This window comes from Nicotiana sylvestris, chromosome 10 (assembly GCF_000393655.2).
Source record: "Nicotiana sylvestris chromosome 10, ASM39365v2, whole genome shotgun sequence".
NCBI lineage: Eukaryota > Viridiplantae > Streptophyta > Magnoliopsida > Solanales > Solanaceae > Nicotiana > Nicotiana sylvestris.
Window position 1 is genome coordinate 160,362,381 of NC_091066.1, and position 19,182 is coordinate 160,381,562.

Genomic DNA, 19,182 nt, shown 5'->3' on the forward strand with positions numbered 1-19,182 from the left:
AGGTACACATATAGTAAAGGCCTAGAGCCTAGCCTACTCTCAAAGGTGCTTCCTGGGCAGCAACATCTTCAAGAATCATCTCCTCGGGCATGCATCCTCGACACAATTGAAAGTGTTTTTAAGAATGAAAAGAATTTACAAGATCTGAAATTGCAGTGGTTATGTGATTCATTGCATTCAATGGATTATAATTTTCCTGGATCTAAAGATTGTTTTGCACTTTGCTACTTCATTTGTGTCTTCTTTCAGGAAGGGGATTGATATTCATCAATAGGTGCATATAATGTATGGAAAACTAGAAACTAAAACAAATTCTCATACAACTAAACCTCAATGAATAAATATAATGAAAAAAAACTAAACATCAATAAATGTTAATGGGATAATATTCTCAACAAAACTGCTAACACGATATAACCTGAAATGATGATCAGGGAATACCAAGGAAGTTGGGGCGCTATTAACACTGCCTGTTGCTAAAACTATGTTTCCACACAATGTAGTTTCATCATCAACGTTTTTTGGTGCAAGCAAGGCAACCTTCTCCTTGTCCAAGTCCGGGTTAGATTTGGATTTCACAAAAACTTTGTTGACCTCATCATATACCAAATTCCAATTTTCAGGTCTGAAGCCACAGCGGATATCCAACTTTCCCAAAAGTGCAGTTTGCATTTTATTCACTAAAAGAGTCCGACTACGCCCTTGTGGGTACGAAGGAGTTCCAAACTTCTCTTCTGTGAAGTTGAAGTAGGCAAATTGACTTTTAAACACAATCCAATAAACTACCCCATTGAGAAAGATACCTTCATGAGCATAACATGAATAAAATGAATTAAATGGTAGGGGGTACTCATCTTGTTGGATTCTTCTCCAGGAGGTGGTTCCTAGTGTTAGAATCTTGATCATTGGTTTTTTCTCATTCTCGTAGAAAACAAAATGAAGCAATTTGTATCTTTCCGTGGCCGGATCAAATCCCAGAAACAACGTAGGACCCCGTCGTCCTTTCGGAAGCCTCGTTAGAGAAGATGGTAAAGCTTTTATCTCCCCTGTGGTGACATTATACAAGTAACTTAGAGTATCTTTATGGTTATAGAAACAAACAAGGCCATTGCAAGGATTTGAGCAAATAGTAACTTCATCAAAGTCGAAATAATGACGAGGACGTGCGAGCTGTAAAGAGAATCCTTCAACTTGTGTTGGTAAATTGGAAGTGCGGCTTTCTACAACTTCATGATAGCGTGTTCCTATTTCAAATAAGAGGCGGCTGGCTAGAGGACGGGTTTGAGAACGAGCATTGTGCAACTTGACAAAGTCGGGTTCATGTCGTATCAAACTGTTCCAAGCTTTAGAAACACACCTGAATCGCATAAGAGACTTCGCTGGAAGCCATGTTAATATCTCGAATATCATGTCACTTGCAAATTCACGCTTCTCCTCCATCCGCCGCTTTTTGGTGGTAGTAATTGTGAACTCACTGAAGGTTCCTTCCATGTTTAATTTGTGCGTCTCTTTGCTCTCTGCACTCGTAATAAAGTTGAGAAAATTAACCCTAGTAGTATTTGGTTATAAATAACATGGTAACCGGCTGGCCATTAAGTGCTGCCTGGATTTTAGCCCAAGTTTTCCATATATATTTGAGTTGGATTCCTACTAGTGTTTTAGCCTCAAGTTTTCAATATATTTGAGTTAGTTGGGTACTTGGATTCCTACTCGTGTTTTAGCTGCAATACAATATTTGAGTTGGCTACCTATTTTTTCACCCCAAAAAAAAAAAAAAAACTAAGAATCTGTAGTGGAGGAGAAAAAAGATTTTCACCCAGATAAAACATGGATTGTCATCACTCATCAATAATAAAAATAAATAATTCTATCTTGATTTGCTTTAATGAACAAGGAAAATTTTATTTTTAATATATGGACAAGAGTATTTGGGACGTCACGCTCGGTGAGTCGGTGTAGTTCGAGGGGCTTAGATGAGGTTATGAGTGAGCCTCTGAGTTTGGGGCGTAACATCAAGGGAAACTTACACAAATGTTCCAAATAAATTTCACCTTACCAACCTCTAGCCATTAGTCATATACTTACTAAAACTAGCTAACAAAAATTGAAAAAACAAATAATAGGATTCTTTCTCTCAAAGAATCACATGCAAAAATCACCTTCCATATTTTTAAGCGTGATTAGCAACACTAGATACAAGACAGAAAGGAAATTTCATGGATGAGGTAGCAAATAAGGTGATGAAATACAAAAATATATATAATATTCCAAAAATCTAAACAAAAAAGAAACTTTTTCAATGGGTATAGTTGAAATTCATTGAAAATATATGGATATGTCAACTCAATATATAAAATTTGAGGAATATTGGAGGTGATTTGGACTGGTTTTGTATCAAAATTCGTAATACGATGTTTTAATTGTTACTTAAATTTTATTGTATTGTATTATTTAATCCGTCATTATGAAATAACAAAAAGTGTCATTTTATGTAACGATCGATTTAGTATGATCGCGTCGTTACCTTAATTTTCCCTCTCATCTTACCCTTATTATTAAGTAATTATATTTTATCCTTTACCGTATTTTATATAATTATTCTACCTCATACCTTATTTTTTTTTTAATATTGCAAGTTTATTCTTCATATAATTGGTGTGTGATATCATGAAACGACAGAAAATAATACAATCTATCAAACATTATATACACCAAAACAATACAATATAATACATTACAATACTCTATATTATGAAACATTATTTAACAACCATCCAAACAATCTGTTAATAATCTCAAGCAACTGAAATCTGGTCAACAACACTAAATATCTTGTTTTTTCCTAATACCAATTGAAAGACCATATATTAAGGACTAGGATATAACTGCTTCTGAAACCATATAAAGATTTACTACATCTTTATAACCATTACTAAAAGGCAAACTTATTATGCAAAACCACTTTTTGGCCCACATACAATCTCATTCAGTTTTCTTGAGGTTATAAATAGAATTAAGTCATTAACACCCATCAACAATCAAAATCTGCAAGAAGTATGCATATCTGCATCAATCTACAAACGGACGAGCCAGAAGAGGCATCAAATACACATTCCAATTGTCAGCACCGCGACATATTATAATGATATTTTATGTAATTCTGCATTACCATATTAAGAGTTTCCATTGGGAGTTAATATACTAGAAACATGACCACTATAAAGCTTTGATTGCAGAGTCGGAAGGGCCAAACAGAATGAAGGCAACAAGCCAACGAGACTATGGTCTTGCAAATCCAACTATAAAGCATCTCTTTACGAAATCAACAATAAGAGAACAAAGGTTACAACTTGAAACAGGAACTCCGTTTCATGATCTTCATCTAGTCATTTCTTGCCCTACAATATTAAAAGAATATGCATCTTTTTACTTTTCGAGGAGAAAGCGAAATACAGACAGTAGAAAGAAGCTTATGGTCGGAGCATCAAAAAAATTGAATAAGCTAGAAGTTAACATTTCAATTAGGAATAACGTTCTTTTAAACTATAAGAATGTCTAAGAAGATCGACCCCTAAAGAATTCAGTTCATTAACATGAATCATAGTTCTAGAGGATATGCAAGTAAGAAAAGGCTTACCAATCAGAAGCTAGATTACTGTTGCTGCCAATTGGACAGTTCAATTATTGTTGACTTCACCTGTGGCCAAGAAATAACAAATAAGCATGTACTGAGTAAAGAAACGATGACAATGACCTGAACAACCAAGACAAAATGCAGATAATATTCCATACATGTAGAAGCATTACACATGCACCAGGGCCACTGATAACAGAGGAAGAATTCTAACAATGAACCAGTTCTACAGAGAACAAATACCCTCCCCTTGTTACCAAGAATGATCTAGAGGTCAAAAGTGTGTTGTTCATGAAAGGCATGTACACACTGTTGCGGAAGCCAAATGTATATAGTGTGAATAAGTCACAACTACTATACCAAAAATTATGACAGCCACCAAATAATAAATAAGACAATAAAACAACAATAAAGGGAACACCAGAATTTACGAGGTTCGGCTAATTTTGCCTACTCCTCGGACACAACCAATATTTTATTTCACTCCAAAAATACAAGTGAAATAATACTAAAGAGAGAAGATACAAATGCCTTAAACAGATGAGAAGGCAAATGAGAGGTGTATTTCAATCCTAAACATTAGGCCTTCTTTTATAGGGGAAAAATCCCCCCAAACTTAACTCCCAACCAATGTGGGACTTTGGCATTTTGCCAAACTTCAACAAATCTCCACCTTGGCAAAATTCCACATTTTCAATTCTCTCTCAATAACAAATTTTGGTTGTGTCTTCATCTTCAATCTTCAGTGTTCAACAATGTTGATCAAATCCAAACAATGTTGAAACTTGACCGCAGTCACCACCTTTGTCAGCATATCAGCAGGATTCTCTGTAGTATGAATTTTCTTCACCGTGACTCCACCTTCTTCTATGATTTCTCGTACGAAATGATACCGAACATCAATGTGCTTCGTCCTTGCATGATAAACTTGGTTCTTCGCTAATTGAATAGCACTTTGACTATCACAAAAAATTGTGATACCTTTTTGTTCAACACCAAGCTCCTTTAGCAATCCTTGAAGCCAAATTGCCTCTTTCACAGCATCTGTAATAGCCATGTACTCTGCCTCTGTTGTAGACAAAGCAACTGTTGACTGCAAAGTAGACTTCCAACTAACTGGTGCCTTTGCAAAAGTAAACACATAACCAGTAGTTGATCTTCGTTTGTCCATATCACCCGCAAAATCTGAGTCACAATATCCAACTACAAACTGATTGTCTTCCTGCTCAAAAACTAACCCGACATCTACAGTATTATGAATATACCGTAGAATCCACTTCACAGCTTGCCAATGCTCCTGCCCTGGATTGTGCATATATCTGCTAATAACTCCAACAGCTTGTGAAATGTCAGGCCTTGTGCAAACCATTGCATACATCAAGCTACCAACAGCATTTGCGTATGGTACCTTTGACATATACTCTCGTTCAGCTTCATCCATTGGCGACATAGTAGTACTTAGCTTAAAATGGGAAGCAAGTGGAGTACTAACTGGCTTAGTCTTGTCATCTATGCCAAAACGTTGAAGTACTCTCTTCAAATATTCCTTTTGAGATAAACAGAGTTTCTTTGAACGTCTATCTCTAATTATCTCCATGCCAAGAATTTTCTTTGCCTCACCCAAATCCTTCATCTCGAACTCCTTCTTCAGTTGAATCTTCAACTTATCAATTTCTTCCGAATTCTTGGAAGCTATCAACATATCATCAACATATAGGAGAAGATATACAAAGGAACCATCTTTAAGCTTGTGCAAATACACACAATGATCGTATTTGCTTCTCTTGTACCCTTGCCGCAACATAAACTCGTCAAATCGCTTGTACCATTGTCTAGAAGATTGTTTCAATCCGTACAACGATTTTTCAAGTTTGCACACCATATTTTCTTTTCCAGCAACTTTGAATCCTTCTGGCTGAGTCATGTAGATTTCCTCCTCCAAGTTTCCATGTAAAAACGCAGTTTTTACATCCATCTGAACTAGTTCCAAATCCAATTGTGCTACCAAAGCCAACATAATTCTAATGGAGGAATGTTTTACAACTGGAGAAAACACTTCATTGTAATCAATTCCCTCCTTTTGAGCATATCCTTTGGCCACCAATCTTGCTTTGTAGCGAACATCTACTTGGTTAGGAAATCCTTCCTTCTTTGCAAATACCCATTTGCACCCAATTGCTTTCTTTCCCTTCGGGAGATTGGCCAATCTCCATGTATGATTCTGATGAAGGGACTGTATTTCATCATTCATGGCAATCCTCCACTTATCTTCTTCTGAACTTTGGACAGCGTCTTTATAAGTAGTAGGAACATCATCAGCTACAATTGAGGTTGCACAAGCAACCGTCTCTATGAGACGAACAGGTTTCGTTATTGTTCTTTTTGGCCTGCTGGTTGCTATTGATTCAAGTTGTTGTTGAGATTCCTGAGTTGGAATCTCCTCTACTGGCTCTCCTTCCAGAGGGTAATCTTCATTTGTTTCCTCCTCTGCTTCTTGTGTAGGAAAAATAAATTTTCCCTCAAACTCCACCTGCTTAGAAGCACCTTCATTTTGTTTGGTATCTTCTGTTACCTTATTTACCATAGCAAATTCATCAAAGGTAACATCTCTGCTGAATATTACTTTCTTTGTCATAGGGCACCATAAGCGATATCCTTTGACTCCAGAAGTAATTCCCATAAAAATAGCCTTCTTTGCCCTTGGATCCAATTTTGACTCCGTCACATGATAATATGCAGTTGAGCCAAACACGTGCAAAGAGTTATAATCTACAGCAGGTTTTCCGTACCATTTTTCAAATGGTGTTTTGCCATCAATAGCAGCAGATGGTAGACGATTAATGAGGTGACATGCATATGTAATTGCCTCAGCCCAAAATTCTTTGCCCAAGCCAGCATTGGACAACATACACCGTACCTTCTCCAGCAAGGTCCGGTTCATACGTTCTGCCACTCCATTCTGTTGTGGTGTATGTCTAACAGTGAAGTGTCGGACGATGCCATCATTTTCACAGACCTTATTGAAATGATCATTTTTGTATTCACCTCCATTGTCTGTGCGAATACACTTGATCCTCCTGCCTGTTTGATTCTCCACCATCGTCTTCCATTTGAGAAAAATTCCCAGCACTTCATCCTTGTTTTTCATTGTATACACCCACACTCTTCGAGAAAAATCATCAACAAAGGTTACAAAATAGTGCTTCCCACCCAATGAAGGTGTTTTGGAAGGACCCCAAACATCAGAGTGTACATAATCCAAAATGCCTTTAGTATTATGGATCGCTGTACCAAATTTAACCCTTGTCTGTTTCCCTTTGACACAATGCTCACAAAACTCCAAGTTGCAAGCCTTTACTCCTTTTAACAATCCTTGATCTGATAGAGTTTTCAAGGATTTTCCTCCAGCATGTCCCAAGCGCATGTGCCATAGCTTGGTTGCTTCTGCCTCTTTGTCGTCACTGGATGTTACTGTCGCTGTCCCAATAACTGTACTGCCACGATAGCGGTACATATTATTATTCTTCCGATTAGCCTTCATTACCACTAGTGCACCGGAGCATACTCTCATCACTCCATTTTCTGCAATGATTTTGAACCCTTTTGATTCTAGGGCTCCCACAGAGATGAGATTCTTCTTCAAATCCGGTACATATCGAACATCTATCAATGTTCTGATCATTCCATCATGGTTCCTTAATCGTATTGAACCAATGCCATATGAGGTAAGAGGGCTGTTATCCGCTGTGTGGATGACTCCATATTCTCCTTCTTGAAATTCCATGAACCAGTCCCTGTTGGGACACATATGATAGCTACAAGCCGAGTCCATCAACCATATGTCTGATGATGTTGATGACTCTGTTGTAACTAATGAGAAGTCTGAATCATCACAATCAGCTACATTTGAATCCATAATAGCCTTTCCATTGTTATGTTTGGCCTTATTCTTCAACTTCGGACAGTCTTTCTTCCAGTGCCCTTTTTCTCGACAAAAGGCACATTCATCTTTACTGGGTCTGGATCTTGACTTGGATCTTCCCTTCTTTGTCCTCGTTTGATTTTGAGGACGACCCCTCACAAACAGTGCTTCTCCTTCTCCGCCCTTCTGTTTTTCTCGCTTTCTTTGTTCATAGCTGTACAAAGCTGAACAAACTTCTCTGAGAGAAATTTCGTCATTTCCATGGAGTAGAGTAGTTTCAAGGTGCTCGTACTCATCAGGAAGTGACGCCAACAACATTAAGGCCAAGTCACCATCATCATAAGTTGTATCCATATTTTGCAAATCTGTGACCAACTTATTGAAACTGGTGATATGTTCATTCATCGTGGTACCAGGAACATAGGTGAAGTGAAACAGTCTCTTCTTCATGTACAATTTATTTTGACTGTTTTTCTTCAAAAATTTATCCTCCAGTGCTTTCCATAATTTACTTGCAGAAGTTTCCTTTGTGTATGGATATTTCTGCTCTCTAGCAAGGTAGGATCGAATGGTACCGCAAGCAACACGGTTGATAATTCTCCAATCTTCTTCTCCAATAACATCTGGTTTCTTTTCTTCAATGGCCAGATCTAGCCCTTGTTGAAAAAGGACATCTAGAACCTCGCCTTGCCACATCCCAAAATGTCCGGACCCGTCAAAAATTTCTACCGCAAATTTCGCATTTGACACAATTCTTGTCATAAGCGAAGATGCCAATGATGACGTATTGTTGACACTTGATGTAGATTCTTCTTGTTTATTGTCCCCCATATTTGACACAAATATTATTTAATAGCTGACGACACAAATCAAGATTATTTCCTTTCTGATGTAGAAGATCAGACTAAGCTGCAACTACAGAGCATACTCAGACAGAACCTTGACTCAGTTACCAAGATAAATCTTTTCTGATGTGGAAGATCAGACTATGCTGCAACCACAGAGCATACTTAGACAGTACCTTGGCTCTGATACCAATTGTTGCGGAAGCCAAATGTATATAGTGTGAATAAGTCACAACTACTATACCAAAAATTATGACAGCCACCAAATAATAAATAAGACAATAAAACAACAATAAAGGGAACACCAGAATTTACGAGGTTCGGCTAATTTTGCCTACTCCTCGGACACAACCAATATTTTATTTCACTCCAAAAATACAAGTGAAATAATACTAAAGAGAGAAGATACAAATGCCTTAAACAGATGAGAAGGCAAATGAGAGGTGTATTTCAATCCTAAACATTAGGCCTTCTTTTATAGGGGAAAAATCCCCCCAAACTTAACTCCCAACCAATGTGGGACTTTGGCATTTTGCCAAACTTCAACACACACATGATTATCTTCAGAACATGACTGACGAGTGTACTAGATAACCAATGAAAACCTTGAACATGAATTCATCTTGCCTAGATAAACTAGATAGCCAATACTGTACATATCAGGGAGCACTGCTGGGATAACAATGTTGGAGATATCAACATACTGAAAGGTGGCACATATCAACATCATACACAAACAATATCGCGCACCTCTATCTCATGCTCCAATTCACAGATGATTAGCATAGCTCATAGTCTGTCAGAGTAATGGGACACCTCAAATCTGTACATGTAATTCCCTGCAATTACACAATTATATTCAACCAACGGGTTTTCAATATATTATCCATGAGCCATCAAAGTAGTACAGTCTTTGCAATGCAGGTGCACCATTGTTATTGTGCAAGCTGTAAATAATCTTGGACTAGTCAACAATCTTAGCATGGCGAAAGGCTAGTACATCATTGCAAACAACAAATGAGGGTTCAGGCAGCAAAACCCATTCTTGAAAAAGATTATTGATATCGAGAGACTCAAAGTGATTCTTGATATGATATATCACTAGAAAGCACATAAAGCCGCCCATAAAAAAACACAAATGGCGCGGGCCTGGGAGCTTGCAACTTTCTGAAGCCTTTCATCCATTCCCTAGTATGAATATCATAAACTTTGACTTCCAAAGGGTAAATTAGCTCATCATGATCATGCTGCTCATTACCAACAAAGTACGTTAAAGTCATAGGAAGTAATCCCACTTTTCAGTGGAAAAAAAAAAGGCTGGCCATCTGCTCGTAGGACAAAACATAGTACAGACAGCAATTGTCACAAGCAAAGGCATATACAGTGATATCTTCATTTTCTTTAAAAGAGATTACTGCAGATGACCAATTCTTGTAATCAAGAGGCAATTCCTCAAATGTCTCACTCTCTGTCTCTATTCTCTTTTCTCTACTTCCTACAACAACAATTTTCATATCATTCACCATAGAATCGAAAACAGAAAGATTGAATGGGCGTGAAGGAAGAAAGAAACTCCATATTTAATCTAGAACAAGGTTTAAGGAAATAGCATCTATCAATTACTACTAGTTTTAGCGAACATCAGAAGACAATACATAAACATGTTCCTACTCCATTGAGCATGTCTATTCCAGAATTATTTTTCTAGTGACAATCAAAAATACAATACCGAAACACATTTGGTATAACACATATGTTCACTTAAATTCAGAAGAAACGAACAGAAAAATAAGTGCGAGAGAAAATGGAACAGAAGCCGCTAAAAGGGGTGAGGGAGAGATTTACAGTCTTCAGAAGGGTGAGATACTGAGACTGTGAGCTGTGAGAAAGAGACAGTTATTATCAATTTAAGCAATTTCTCTTATCAATTACAGAGTTTTCAACTCCCTATTAATGATCTTTTTTTATGTGCATGTTTCTATGAATAAATTAATAAGAACTTTATAAACCTAGGTTGCTTCTTAGCCACATGAAGCACAGAGTATAAGCACATAGACAGATTCTCTCTTATGTTTTTCTACATTTATATAGAAGAAAAAGAGAGATCGTAGCTGCTAAACCAGTCTTTTCGGAACGTCATATGCAGAGTACAAGCAGAGTCTAACACCCATTTGTTTTCATAACTACTATTATTATTACACGATGTTGTTAGTACATAATCATTATCAAAATTATGTACCTGTTCAACTGTAGATGCACTCGCCTTTTCCTTGGACTTTGACATTGGGCAATCTCGTTCAAAGTGCCCCTTCTTGCCACAACCCCAACACTCTGTATTCTTCTTGTTCACACGAGACTTTGATCTGTGCTTTGATTTGGTCTTTCCCTGTTGGCTAGTCCGGCCTCTTACAAAGAGGCCACTTGCCTGGTCATCTCTATCTCCTTCAATGTGCCTCCGCACATCACTAGAGTTAAGTGCCTGCCGCACTTGCTCAAGCTTGATAGGCTCCTTGCTATACATCATTGAATTCTCAATATCACGATATCCTGAAGTCAATGAAAATAGCAAAGCACATGCAAGCGTCTCCTCCTCCCTTTTAATTCCTGCAATCTGTAAGTCCATGACAAGTTTATTAAACGCATCTAAATGATCTTGTAACGAAGTACCTGACCCCATCTTAAATGTGTGAAGACGCCGTTGTAACAACATTCTTGTTGTCACTGATCGGTCTTGGTATAGCCCTTCTAGCTTTTCCCACAACTGTTTGGCCGTCTCTTCGGTACCCGTACTCACTTCACAAAGCACGTTAGGTGCAAGGGATAGTTGGATTGCACTCAATGCATCCCCTTCAATCTTCTCCTTGTCGGGAGCTGATATATCCGTAGGATACTTTCTGTCAATAGCATGGATTGAACCTTCCCTCCGCAGTAACGCCATCATCTGGATCTTCCAGATATTGAAGTTGTTGCGTCCATTGAATCTATCAATTTCAAACTTCATGGAACTCATATTTGCTTGTTCTTTCTCCTTGGATCGTTAAAGAATCCTGTCGCTCTGATACCAATTGTTAGCGGAAACGTAAAAGAAAGAACACAAGATTTAACGTGGTTCGGATCAAAATAATCCTACGTCCACCAGAGAACAATTGCCCTTTTAATATTAACAAAGGAAGGGGAGATTTCCCAATTACACTTAAGAGAATTTCTCTCTTAACTCTCTACTCACTACAATGTATTGTATTATTTTGGGATGATTTCTACAAGTGAAGGAGTGCATCTATTTATAGAGGTAAAGACCTCCTCTTGATGTCATTGGTGACATCAAACTACCTCCTCTTGATGTCATGGGTGACATCAAAGGAGGAAGCTTCCTCCTAGCATCCACACCAACTCTTTCCACCAACTCTTCCAATTGGCATGCCATTGTTGACTAAACATAAACCAACATTTTCAGCATGCCATTGTTAACTAAACATAAACCAACATTTTCAATCTCCACCTTGGTTTGCGTTTCGAGCGTGTGAACAACTCTGGCCAAAACTTCTAAGCTTACTGGGCAACCCCGTTGTAAGAAACAAGAAGAATCAAACCATTGTTGAACATACCACCTCCACCTAGCAACTGTTCTCTTCGGAGTTGCATCAGTTGATGCACACCCCCGCCAAGTCCTTGCAGTGTGCAAACTTAGCGAGCGGGACTATCTTGGTCAACATGTCTGCAGCATTATCGTCTGTGATAACCTTCACGACCTTGATAGTTCCCTCATCAATAACATCTCGAATAAAATGAAATCTGACATCAATGTGTTTAGTGCGCTCATGAAATCTCTGATTTTTCATTAGATGAATAGCACTCTGACTATCACATCTAAGAGTTGATTCCAGCTGAACCAAACTCAATTCCGCTACTAAACTTTTCAACCAGATAGCTTCCTTTACCGCCTCCGCTGCTGCCATGTATTCTGCTTCTGTCGTAGACAAAGCGACAATCGACTGCAAAGTCGACTTCCAACTGACGGCACTGCCAACGAGGGTAAAGATGTATCCAGTTGTGGACCTTCTTCTGTCAAGATCTCCTGCATAGTCAGAATCCACATAACCGAGAATTGAAATACCTGTACCACTTTTTCGAAAGGTAAGACCAACACCAGAAGCTCCTTTGAGATATCTCAATATCCACTTGACAGCTTCCCAATGCCTCTTTCCTGGGTTGGACATGTATCTACTTACCACACTTACAGATTGAGCAATATCTGGACGTGTGCATACCATAGCATACATAATACTACCAACTGCACTGGCATAAGGAATCTTTGACATATGCTCCACCTCATCCTCGGACTGAGGCATTTGTGACTCTGAAAGTTTAAAATGAGGAGCTAATGGTGTACTTACAGGCTTGCACGTTTGCATATTGAATCTCTCGAGAACCCTTTCAATATACCTCTTCTGAGAAAGATGTACAACATCGTCTTCTCTTGAAATCTCCATACCAAAGGATTTTCTTTGCAGCTCCTAAATCCTTCATGTCAAATTCCTTACTCAACAGTTTCTTCAAAGCATTTATCTCTGTAATGTTGTTAGCAGCAATAAGCATATCATCAACATACAACAGTAAATAAATCATTGAGTTACCAGACATCTTCTTGTGATACACACAGCTATCAAATGCACTCCTTGAGAATTCATGTGTAGTCATGAATGCATCAAACCTCTTGTACCACTGTCTAGGGGATTGCTTCAAACCATACAAAGACTTCTTTAGTTGGCATACATGATCTTCTTTTCCCTCAGCTAGGAAACCTTCAGGTTGATCCATATAGATTGTCTCTTCTAGATCACCGTGTAAGAAAGCAGTTTTGACATCAAGTTGTTGAAGCTCCAAGTCAAATTGTGCAACCAATGCTAGTAGCACGTGAATTGAGCTATGCTTCATGACCGGAGAGAAAATCTCATTGTAGTCAATTCCCTCCTTTTGGCTGAAACCTTTTGCAACCAATCTCGCCTTGAACCTAGCATCTTCCACTTCAGGAATTCCCTCTTTCTTTCGGTAGACCCACTTGCATCCAACTGTCCTCTTCCCCTTTTGTCTTTTCACTAAGACCCATGTCTGATTCTTGTGAAGAGACTCCATCTCTTCAGTCATGGCTAACCGCCATTGTGCGGCATCCTTGCAAGAAGTTGCTTCAATATACGAGGAGGGCTCCAGATCTTTAATCTCTTCTTGTGCAGCTACGAACGCATATGCAATCAAGTTTGCTTGATTTATAAGGCGTTCCGGTTCTCGTGTCTGCCTCTTCTCCCTCCCCTTCGCAATTGTGTATGGTTCATTGACAGCAAGTTCTTCAACGCCTACATCTTCTGACTCATCTTTAACCTGAGTCTCTTGATCCTTTTCCTTGGCAAGCTCCACCGGAAGCTCCACCTGCTCGTTGTTCTTGTTTCCTGAAAACTCCACGGAAACTTTACGGGGATCAAGTATAGAGGATTCATCGAAGGTGACATCTCTACTAACTATAAATTTGAGTAAAGACAAACACCAAAGTTTGTACCCTTTTACTCCATCCACATACCCTACGAATATGGCCTTCTTAGCCCTTGGTTCAAGCTTTCCTTCATTAACGTGATAATAAGCTGGACACCCAAATACTCGTAAGTATGAATAGTTAGAGGGTTCACCTGACCATACCTCATTCGGAGTCTTAAAGTCAATTGCCGATGCTGGAGATCGATTGACAATATGAGCAGCAGTGTGAACTGCTTCAGCCCAAAATACTTTGGACATTTTGGCTTGTAGGAGCATACAACGAGCCTTTTCAAGAAGAGTTCTGTTCATTCTCTCGGCAACTCCATTCTGCTGTGGGGTATGCCTGACAGTCCTATGTCTTGAGATCCCATGAACCTTGCAGAATTCATTAAACTCTTCATTGCAAAACTCCAAGCCATTGTCTGTGCGAAGATACTTGATTTTCCGCTCCATTTGATTTTCAACCAAAATCTTCCACTCTTTAAATGCTTCAAAAGCATCACTTTTTGCCTTCAAAAAATACACCCAAACCTTTCGTGAGAAATCATCAATAAAAATGAGAAGATACCTCTTTCCGCCCTTCGATGGAAGTTTAGAAGGACCCCATAAATCTGAATGGATGTAGTCTAGCACTCCTCTTGTCTTGTGTTTGCCAGTGCTGAAGCTGACCTTCTTCTGCTTCCCTAGAACGCAGTGCTCACAGAAGTCAAGCGTGCTGATCTTCTCACCTTCCAAAAGTTTACGATTGCTCAACATCTCCAGTCCACGTGCGCTCATATGACCCAGTCTCATGTGCCATAGTCTTGCCTTGTCATCATTAGATAACTGCACTGTAGATGCATTTGCAGAGCCAACAATGGTGCTTCCGGCCAATGTGTAAAGGCCATTCTCCAGCTTGCCTTTCAGCATGACTAAAGAACCTTTAGTCACCTTCATAGTTCCTGCTTCGCTCATGTACCTGTAGCCTTGTTCATCCAGAGTACCCAAGGAGATCAAATTCTTCTTCAGATCAGGAACATGACGGACTTGTGTAATAGTCCTCACGATTCCATCATGGCAGCGAACCCGAACTGAGCCAATGCCAACTATTGCACAAGTTGCATTATTGCCCATTACTACGGTTCCTCCACTTTTCTCGTAGCTGCTAAACCAGTCTTTTCGGAACGTCATATGCAGAGTACAAGCAGAGTCTAACACCCATTTGTTTTCATAACTACTATTATTATTACACGATGTTGTTAGTACATAATCATTATCAAAATTATGTACCTGTTCAACTGTAGATGCACTCGCCTTTTCCTTGGACTTTGACATTGGGCAATCTCGTTCAAAGTGCCCCTTCTTGCCACAACCCCAACACTCTGTATTCTTCTTGTTCACACGAGACTTTGATCTGTGCTTTGATTTGGTCTTTCCCTGTTGGCTAGTCCGGCCTCTTACAAAGAGGCCACTTGCCTGGTCATCTCTATCTCCTTCAATGTGCCTCCGCACATCACTAGAGTTAAGTGCCTGCCGCACTTGCTCAAGCTTGATAGGCTCCTTGCTATACATCATTGAATTCTCAATATCACGATATCCTGAAGTCAATGAAAATAGCAAAGCACATGCAAGCGTCTCCTCCTCCCTTTTAATTCCTGCAATCTGTAAGTCCATGACAAGTTTATTAAACGCATCTAAATGATCTTGTAACGAAGTACCTGACCCCATCTTAAATGTGTGAAGACGCCGTTGTAACAACATTCTTGTTGTCACTGATCGGTCTTGGTATAGCCCTTCTAGCTTTTCCCACAACTGTTTGGCCGTCTCTTCGGTACCCGTACTCACTTCACAAAGCACGTTAGGTGCAAGGGATAGTTGGATTGCACTCAATGCATCCCCTTCAATCTTCTCCTTGTCGGGAGCTGATATATCCGTAGGATACTTTCCGTCAATAGCATGGATTGAACCTTCCCTCCGCAGTAACGCCATCATCTGGATCTTCCAGATATTGAAGTTGTTGCGTCCATTGAATCTATCAATTTCAAACTTCATGGAACTCATATTTGCTTGTTCTTTCTCCTTGGATCGTTAAAGAATCCTGTCGCTCTGATACCAATTGTTAGCGGAAACGTAAAAGAAAGAACACAAGATTTAACGTGGTTCGGATCAAAATAATCCTACGTCCACCAGAGAACAATTGCCCTTTTAATATTAACAAAGGAAGGGGAGATTTCCCAATTACACTTAAGAGAATTTCTCTCTTAACTCTCTACTCACTACAATGTATTGTATTATTTTGGGATGATTTCTACAAGTGAAGGAGTGCATCTATTTATAGAGGTAAAGACCTCCTCTTGATGTCATTGGTGACATCAAACTACCTCCTCTTGATGTCATGGGTGACATCAAAGGAGGAAGCTTCCTCCTAGCATCCACACCAACTCTTTCCACCAACTCTTCCAATTGGCATGCCATTGTTGACTAAACATAAACCAACATTTTCAGCATGCCATTGTTAACTAAACATAAACCAACATTTTCAATCTCCACCTTGGTTTGCGTTTCGAGCGTGTGAACAACTCTGGCCAAAACTTCTAAGCTTACTGGGCAACCCCGTTGTAAGAAACAAGAAGAATCAAACCATTGTTGAACATGCCACCTCCACCTAGCAACTGTTCTCTTCGGAGTTGCATCAGTTGATGCACACCCCCGCCAAGTCCTTGCAGTGTGCAAACTTAGCGAGCGGGACTATCTTGGTCAACATGTCTGCAGCATTATCATCTGTGATAACCTTCACGACCTTGATAGTTCCCTCATCAATAACATCTCGAATAAAATGAAATCTGACATCAATGTGTTTAGTGCGCTCATGAAATCTCTGATTTTTCATTAGATGAATAGCACTCTGACTATCACATCTAAGAGTTGATTCCAGCTGAACCAAACTCAATTCCGCTACCACATCTGCAGATATACAAGTTAAGGAGTGAGAATTTCCCCAAAGGTCCTAACCAGTAGATTGCGCATAAAAAAAAGCTTTCTAAGCACCTTAGTTTGCGAGTTAATTAGAACTTACATACCACTTCCTGTTATTGTAAGTGATGCTACATGCATGAATATGACTTGACCCCCTTGTCTAGCATAAATCTTCATTTCGTAACATGAAATCAGCAGAGAATAAAGAATATGTACTGTTCTCAGGTGCATTACTAGTCATCAGCTTCTTATCTGACCTGATCTATAAGTTCACATTACTGCATAGTTAGTGCAACTTACAAACCTTTTCCACCAAAATTTCTCTTCAAGCCAGGTATGGGATTGAATATTTGAATAAGTTCACATACTTATAAAATCAAGGAATATCTTGTTGGACTTTTCTGGTAACACCTCGTTAACCAAGAAGGTCGTGTGTTGCAGCAGAGCACAGTAATCATCATGAACTCGTGTCGTATACACTTAACCACAATTAGAACCAGTGTCTAACCCACACTTAATTTTCAAAGAGAACAGCTGGAACACAGAATTGTGATCACCAATACGACGGAAACTGTTAAGCAAAACAGAATACATTTGTAAATCAACAGATATGCCGTGCGACAACATCATATGCAGAAAATCCTTCACATCATCCAGTAAGTTTCTTTTTTTATAAGGACCATATAGTAAGTTTCTTTTGCACAACCTATTAATTACAGCACTATAATCTCTAATAGAGATTGCAAAGCCCTTTTCGATCATCTTTTTGAACAGACCCACCGCCTTATTCACATCACCTTTTACACAATGTGCTTTTATAATAATGGTGTAATCACATTTCATCAGGCCAACATCACGATCTTCGAGAGAAGAAAATAGTTTCTCAGCATACTTTAGGTCTCCGTGTACACATAAACCATTAAGGAGAATGTTGTATGTGACACGACTTGGTAGAAGATTGTTGTCTATCATCTCACCATGTAATCGGATAGCACCTTTCATATCTCGAGCTTTGCAGAAACTTTGGATAATGGTGTTGTACGAAACTTCATCAGGCCAAGGACCTGTCGTTAACATATTCTTTAGTATCCGAACAGACTCACACATGTGTTTTGTTTTGCCGTGGCATTTCATTATTACTGTACGAGTAACATGAGTTGGTTCCACTCCCCTTGCTTTCATTTCCGCTTGCAACTCTAAGATGGTTTGAATATTTCCCTCCTTACTATACGCATCCATAAGAGTTGTGTATGTGACCTCTGTTGGTATTAACCCATGTGCAACAATAGTGTCAAACAACTTTCTTGCATCATCTAGCTTTCTGGCTTTGCAGAACCCATATAATAAGGAGTTGAATGTGACTATGCTTGGCATTATTCCTTTCTATTTTACTAGTTCTGTTTAACAAAAAATCTAAGTCTTTGGTCAAAGCTAGAAATAAAGAGAAATTCGGGTTACTGATAATCAGGAGACGAAAATAATAAAAGACTTTTGAGAACAATAATAAAGCAGTAATTAGTTTTGTATTTCAATAAAATCTCAATAGTATTCCGTGTCCCTGCAGATGTTGAGACCTTCTCCTTTTATAGTTGATTCTAGGAGAAGGTGTAATGCCTTTGTCTTAATGAGGCAATTATGAGCAATAAATAACATTAAAAGAAACGTTACTCAATCATTCCTATTAAATACAAATTCTCTAACGTATTTAATATTTAATGCTGAATTTGGACTCTTTTGCATCATTCTTCAATCCCTTCCGATCTTCAGGTTTTAAATGACTTGTATAGGTACGAAACTCGTGCCTTTTGAGTAGCGACTCATGCCTATTTAACTTTCTTCTCTCCGTATCTGTTGTCGCCCGTGCCTCTTGGTTGATTACCGTGTTTTGACCATTTGACCAGTCCACGTGTCATGACACGTCATCTTCAATATATAAATTCAGTTTTTTTCCCAATACAGATAGTCCCCACACTTTCCATTTATTTATCAATAAAATATTTGGAAAGTGGATCTTCATTAAAAAAGGGAATTTTTGCCATAATCAATGCTATGACAGTACTAACGCTTCCGTTGTCTTTTCTATTTAATGCTCTGCACACGTGTCACCTTCTTATTGGCTCTGTAATTCTGCAGCCTTTTTTCAAGGCTTCTTCAACTCCTCTATTCACGAAGTGATAGTTGCCTTTATTATAGGCTTTCCATCATTACACTTCTTGATCTTTGACGGTTGCTATCATATACATATTTAACCCTTTTTCCCTTGTCTTCTTCTTCATAGACCTTTAGCAACTACTTTACTC

General features: G+C 38.8%; 2 protein-coding genes across 2 annotated transcripts; both read right to left on the reverse strand.

The window, feature by feature from the left end:
- Positions 1-357: 357 nt before the first annotated feature.
- On the reverse strand, positions 358-1,491 carry LOC138880187 (putative F-box protein At1g60370). Its single transcript, XM_070159861.1, has one exon. The coding sequence runs from the start codon at positions 1,489-1,491 to the stop codon at positions 358-360; it is 1,134 nt and encodes a 377-aa protein (XP_070015962.1).
- An 8,152-nt stretch (positions 1,492-9,643) lies between these two features.
- Positions 9,644-18,256, reverse strand: LOC104222029 (putative pentatricopeptide repeat-containing protein At1g13630). Its single transcript, XM_070159862.1, has 5 exons — positions 17,368-18,256; positions 17,140-17,144; positions 16,987-17,053; positions 9,756-9,896; positions 9,644-9,648 (listed from the first exon to the last, which is right to left on the reverse strand). The coding sequence occupies exons 1-5, from the start codon at positions 18,254-18,256 to the stop codon at positions 9,644-9,646; spliced, it is 1,107 nt and encodes a 368-aa protein (XP_070015963.1).
- Between the last annotated feature and the right edge of the window lie 926 nt (positions 18,257-19,182).